At 34.4% G+C, this 6,794-nt stretch overlaps 1 protein-coding gene across 1 annotated transcript in view; it reads right to left on the bottom strand.

Moving 5' to 3' along the window:
- Positions 1-787: 787 nt before the first annotated feature.
- Positions 788-6,794, bottom strand: part of tkv (serine/threonine receptor kinase thickveins) — a 39,022-nt gene continuing 33,015 nt past the window's right edge. Inside the window, exons 4-9 of the mRNA XM_086554530.1 lie at positions 6,579-6,720; positions 6,021-6,213; positions 5,370-5,667; positions 4,204-4,365; positions 3,470-3,629; positions 788-1,710 (exon numbers count right to left, since the gene is read on the bottom strand). Coding sequence (XP_086410656.1) covers positions 1,579-1,710; positions 3,470-3,629; positions 4,204-4,365; positions 5,370-5,667; positions 6,021-6,213; positions 6,579-6,720 — 1,087 coding nt within the window. The 3' untranslated portion in view covers positions 788-1,578. The remainder of the gene's footprint in view (positions 1,711-3,469; positions 3,630-4,203; positions 4,366-5,369; positions 5,668-6,020; positions 6,214-6,578; positions 6,721-6,794) is intronic.

A 6,794-nucleotide genomic window follows, 5' to 3' on the forward strand; every position in this document is an offset into this window, starting at 1 on the left:
AAATTATGATCTAGTTGCCCTTCCCATTTTTCAGTCTTTCCAGATGCTAACTTGCCTTCCATCACATTGGTTTCCAAAGGACATAGTTCATCTTTTTCACATCACATTTTGAACGGATCAGCACCTTTTGTCTCCATATATTGTCCTCACAATGTAAAAAATGAGGAGGGCAGTGAAGACCTTTCCCATCTGTCTGACTGCAAGCCATGAGGAAACTCAAATCAATGGCACGTTCACTTAAGAACTAATTTGTGTCACATAACATTCAAAAGGCACATCATCTTCTAGAGCTGTACAGCACATCAGGCAACCATCTTTTCCCAAAAGAGAAATGCCTATAGTTTCTGTTCCATCAACTTTTGTAGCTTCAACACATTCGGGACAGTATTGCTTTTGAACCATCGTTTCCAAGTCCTATATTCGTTCTTGTGCACTATGAAATGCAATGTCTGTTCGGAAAAGTCATGTGCATTACATATACTGTCAATCTGGGTTGCCATTTAAAGGCAACTGAATATATCACCACATAAATGTAGACATACACAAATAACTAAATGAACTTAAGAGTGAAAAATCTTCAAATACATTTTCTCATATAAACACCTTTGCTGTTTTTTTTCCGTTTATATTGTAAATTTTATTTCAAAATTTTGAACACATGCTTATAACCAATATTACTGTACAACTTTTCAGAATATTCTTGGGATACTACATATCAAAAGAATAATAAAATTGTACAGTTGACATGTCATCATGAAAGGGATCTAATCATAAAAAACTCCCAATAAATTTACATGGCATTTCTGATTATGTACAATAAAAATGATGCCATTAGCTAAAATCTAGAATGGTTCACAGATTGTAAAGGAAGACAACATTGAACCACAATTTCCTCAAAAACCTACCTGAACGTAAGTATGGCTATGAAAATGACATGGGCCATTTGATTATCAGTTAAACATAGAAAAAATATACTTCACTATCACACAGGTGCATAAAACAAATACCAACAAGAGGTGGCAATTTCTCATCTGTTTGGCAGACATGGATACAATGAATTTCATCATAATTTCCTGAAGATCAGAAGCATCTAAAAAAAGATATATAAAAACTGCTGATACTCTTGCAGCAAGTATAAGATTCTAGCAATACTGTCCTTTCATGTCCACCCATCTATCTCTCACTTCCAAAAGGGGGTTTGAGTGACAAGTTCCATGGTGCTCTATAGCAAGACTATATAAAGGCTAATGATACACTACTTGATAGATGTACTACGTCACAATCACTCTACTGCATTCATACACACTCCAGGCACTTGTTTCTTCAATCATGTGGAGCCAGAAAGGGACATCTTCACAAACCCACTATTTATTAATAACTCTCACTACCATGCTTCCTTTGGTCTCTCAAAAGCTACTAAAAAATTACTATACATAAATCTGCAATTCTAAATTCTTCAAATCTTAAAAAATTACTTTTTTTTCTTTTTGAAAAGTAACTAAGGTCCATAGTCTTCCTTTCTTGATATGGGCCAGAGTTACCTGCTGATTCCTTCAGTTTCATTAATCCTTTGAACCTTTACACAATCTTAGCAGTACCATCAGGAACATGTAGCTTGTATAGGGTCTTCTTCACTCTCAGAGCAGTGAGGCGAGCAGCGGGATTGGCATGACAGCATTCCTGAATTACTTTCCCCATTGTCTTCAGAATCTGTAGAGAATAAGAGAAATTATCTATGTTAGTGTATCACTTATCTAAATCAGCAAGTTTAAATGAGGAAAAGAAGTTTGACCTCAAAGTAAGAAAAAGATATAATGATAATCTGAAGAGCTGAAGAAGAAAAAGAAGAATAATAGTAAATCAATAGCATTTTAAGACTCTAGTGCACTCAACGCCATATAACTATCAGACATACAAATCACTCAAATCCACAACTGGATTAGAATCCACCATCCTGGAAAGGAATGGTGCCAATAATAACTGCTGGTTTATTATCTGATAGCTCCATGCCAATTATCTTCGTCTGGGAAGTGATATTCCACTTGAGGATTTAAATCAGATGGAACAAAGTTCATTGTGACAAATATAAAAAGAAAGAAAAAAAAAAATGAAAAGGAAGAACTTCAGAGAGAAGTGACAGAATTACAAAAACCATCAATTATATCTTTTTCTTTGAGTAGTCATTCTCTCTCATTCATACTTCTTTTAGGATCTTTGGAAACAACTAGAGAGCTGATGATTACGATTAATAACAATGAACACAAAACCTTTCCGAATGAAGCACTTTGAATGTACTAACAAAAGCTATCTTGTGTACATAAACAGTGTGTGCTACTGAAGATTTTAATCCATTCTGCCAGGAACATGCACAGTACACTATGGTTTTATACTATCAATTTTGTTTACATGTAGATAGCTCCATAAACTCAACAAGGAATATATTTCTAAACTTCTTGGCCTCACCTGTTTACCCCATTTCTTAAATTTCCACAAAATTTTTAAATTTCTATTATCATTGTCATTGTTATCAATATTAATAGTATAATTAGCACTACTACTATCACTATTATCATAGTTATTATTATTATTATTATTGTTATCATCATCATTATAACTATCATTAATATCATTATCCTAATCATCATTATAACATTAGTGATAATAGTTATTTCTGAAAATTCAAAGAATAGGAAAAAAATAGCAACTAAGTGCTTGTACAGCCATCTATATGTAATGGTATAATGATAAAATGAAACCACATGGACTGTATATATACACTCCCTGTATCAACATGTTCATCTCTCAAAACATAATTCTAAGGTCTTAGCTCGCCAGTTTTCATTATAGTGATGGAGAAAATGATTAGCAGTAAACTTTTGCTTACTGGATTTAGAATACTTCTGAAACAATATAAATCAGGATAATGACTATTCACCTAGGAATTAACAAGAATGTGCTTGGTATATACATGTCATAGCTGCAAGACTAGCTAATGGTTCCCAACAAGATTGGTTATAGGTTAGTCATGGTCACAGGCTTTAGCCCGGTGAGCCTCAAAAGCATGTTCTTAGCGAAGGAACCATCCTCCCCCCCCCTCCCACTGTTTGGCTAGTATTAGTATTAGTTCGCACTGTAAAAGACATTATCACCTTTATCTCGGATATGTATGCACTTGTGGCTGGGGGATAGGCCTACCACTCTTACCAGCCAAGATGTCTGTGGCAATTCACCAATGATTGGCCAAATCAGAGGAGGAAGCCCAGGGAGCAATAGAGAATGCAGAGCTTGCGTGCAAAAAAGAGCCTTTGCACATCTGACCCAATGCTGCTAATCTGTGCACAATCAGTGCATGATTTTCCCCTACTGATACTGTGCCAGCTTTTGTGATGTGTTGTATTACGCTTACATTTCATGATCTACGCTGTGTCCCCTGCTTCTATTACAAAGACAGAGCAGTCTAAAAACATACCTCGTTGTACTGCCACCGGAGTGGTACGTCTGGCCGAATTCCTTTTATGCAAACCGCTTCCTTCATGTCCTCAAAAGACGGGTCAGGAGGCACACAGTCATAGTAAGGCAGCTGGTATTCATCGGCCATGAGTAACTTCTCACCACTCTCACTGGCACATCTGAAAAGTAAGGGCACATTGAAAAGCTAATCAATTACTGAATCACCTCGTAATTTTTTAGTGTGTATCTACTGTTACAAACGCATAGTATTCCCGCTTCTAACACAATAGACAGGTTTATGACAAGAAAAAAAACTGTAGCAAGTGAATTCAGTGACAATGAGAAACTAAGTCTAGTTTCAACAACTTTGGAATATTACAGTTCATATACCTTGAAACGTGTATCTTTTTATCTTTTACTGTTTATAACAAACACCAAATGAACTAAACATTGGCTGACAACACTAATGATTATATTAATTTTGTATTGCAGTAATGTTCTGTGTGAGACCAGAAGAAGAAGAACAAGAAGAAGAAAATATAAAAAATGTTTTTAAGTATATTCATTTCAGAGAATACTGTGATACATGGTCTATGTTTTCAAACATGCTTAGGGACACAGACAAATAATATTTTCATATCTATATATATCTAAAACTCTCTCATTATATATACATATATTTAAGTGAGTGAATGAATGAATGAATGAATGAATAAATAAATACATAAATAGATATATTCAAACTCTACTTACCTTCTGACTATTTCCCAAATGACAAGTCCAAATGAATACATATCTGCCATCTTGAAGGACTCAAAACAGCTGAAGTTTATGGTTTCATTAAGGACTTCTGGTGCCATGTATCGTCTGGTCCCCACTTTCGGGTTTGTGCCGAGGTCCAGGTCATTGCTTTCACTAGAAATTTAAAAGGAATAAATAATTAGTGTGTGGATCACTAAATTACTTATCATGATAAACTTTTGCAAATCTTAAATAATCAGCATATTTGTTCAGATATTCACTCTTCCCTGCCAACATTATTATTATCATTATTATTATTATTATCATCTTCACTATTATTATTATTAACTAAAAACATTTTTTGTCAAAGTTTGTTATTCTCATCATCATCAAGCAACATACAGTGTAAAGATCTGAAGCAACATACTAAAACATGTTAACATATGAAATACAAATCAGTTTAGGTTATCATGATAAAGGACATATGACAAACCTAAGAAATACTAATAAATCAACGGGCAGGGTAATACTCCTGTCGAAAGCATTACCCTGCCTGACCATTAACTTTCACGGTGTTATATTGACAACCAATATGTTAGTGTATCTCTCCTTCACAAGTAATCAGACAATTTTTCTATAAACATACACAATTATACGTTTTACCTTCAATATGGAAAAAAATATTTCAATGATGTATAGGAAGTACCTACATGTTCTTTTTAATCCCAGTATTGTACCCCATAGAAATCTTTAAAAAAACACCATTTCAGATGCACCACACTTGAACTCTCTGTTTTAATCTATGTACTCACACTATCATATACAATAATAAAATGTAAAATGACAAATTGTGCAAAATTTTGGAAATAATAGCCAGAAAAAACGTATCATGCCTACAGGTCTAATATCTATCCAAAGTTTACTTTCTTTACACCAGGTGCCAATCATACCACTTTGACTACAATATACAAATTATTGACATTAAGTGTGCATGTATACATGCACTGTCTACTGTGGTTTTGCTCTATCAATTGTTTTTACACATATTATGTATTAAAAAAAATTAAAATAATAAATAAATAAATAAAATAAAACAATCTAGTGGACAGTACATGCCCCCCAACAGCACTGATTTCCCCCTTGCAATAAAATAATAACATTAATTAAATACTCCTTACCTGACATATTTGACTGCAAGACCAAAGTCGGCAATGCAACACTCTCCATTCTTTTTTACAAGGATATTTTTACTCTTTATATCACGGTGAGCAATGGCTGGTTTTCCTTTGGTTCCAAAGATTTCCGTATGCAGATGAGAAATCCCACAGGCAGTGGAAAGACTAAGCCGTAACATAGAGTAGTAATTCAGTGTCGTTATTTGCAAGTAGTCATGGAGGGAACCGAGCGGGTGGTAGTCTGTGATCAGCAACATCTGTGTCCAAGAACCTGTGCCTTTGATGTCAGCAGCAATGAAACCTGGAAAACAAGAAAATGTGTAAGATATAAATCAATCCAAAAGTTAATTATATTGACTTGTCCCGAGAGGATATAATGCTTTAACTACAGAGATCATCACAAGCAATACCGATTCTCATTGAGGTTATATCATAAAGAAACAATAGGACCAGAATATGATATTACAGAAGGCTCCATTCCATTAAATTTCATAGTCACATACTGACTTTAACTGATACAGAATAGATAATAAAAAAAAAAAAAAAATCATATATTCTTTGCAGGATCCACCCTTCCTCATAAGCATCTGTATTCAACAATGCATATATATCAACAAATAATACTGTAAATGCATTTAAAAAAAAAATACTTACCTAAAATATTTTCATGCCTTAGAAGAACAGTCTGATAAATTTCAGTTTCTCTAAACCAAGAGGCTTCATCTGTTGTGAAGAAGATCTTTACAGCTACTCTTTCACCTCTCCAACGACCAAGCCACACCTCACCATAACGACCTTTGCCAACACTCTGGACTAAATGGATCTGCTTGGCGATTGTACGTTGAACCTGATAATAAGCAAAAATAAATTTCTAAGAACGTTCACTTTCACAAAATTGCTTTAAATAAATAAAGCAGGTGACATCAAAGAGCACAGAAAGAATTTTATGGTTCTCTTCTGTTTCTAAATCAAATATGAGAGTTCAGGTCATCAAGGACTCCCATATACATAAAACAAAAACTAAATTTTTTACAATAAATTCTGAACTCATTCTATTCTTTCATTCCTAGATCACTTTTGTGAAATTCCAAACTTTGAAAGGGCTCCAAATGAAAAAAATATATATAACTACATATCAATAAATCAAATAAAAAGAGGATCTTTGACTATGCAGCTCAAGCAACTAGCTTCAACATAACTTCACACACTCACCAGAAGAGGGAGGCCAGACCCAGACCCAGATGACTGCTCAATGAGTTCGCTGAGTGTTTCATTTGGCGAACCACAGAAGGTTGAACACTGCTGTGCTGCCTTCTTTAGCTCCTCCAACTGACTTGCTTCTCGCTGTCGGTATCTGGAATTCAGTCATTGCACAAATGCAATTATTTGTAGTAAACCTTAGTATGAGAAAATTAATTCTATCATGCT

The sequence above is a fragment of the Penaeus japonicus genome, unplaced genomic scaffold, assembly GCF_977035675.1.
Source record: "Penaeus japonicus unplaced genomic scaffold, GWHDUDI00000001_assembly GWHDUDI00000003, whole genome shotgun sequence".
NCBI classification, from domain to species: domain Eukaryota; kingdom Metazoa; phylum Arthropoda; class Malacostraca; order Decapoda; family Penaeidae; genus Penaeus; species Penaeus japonicus.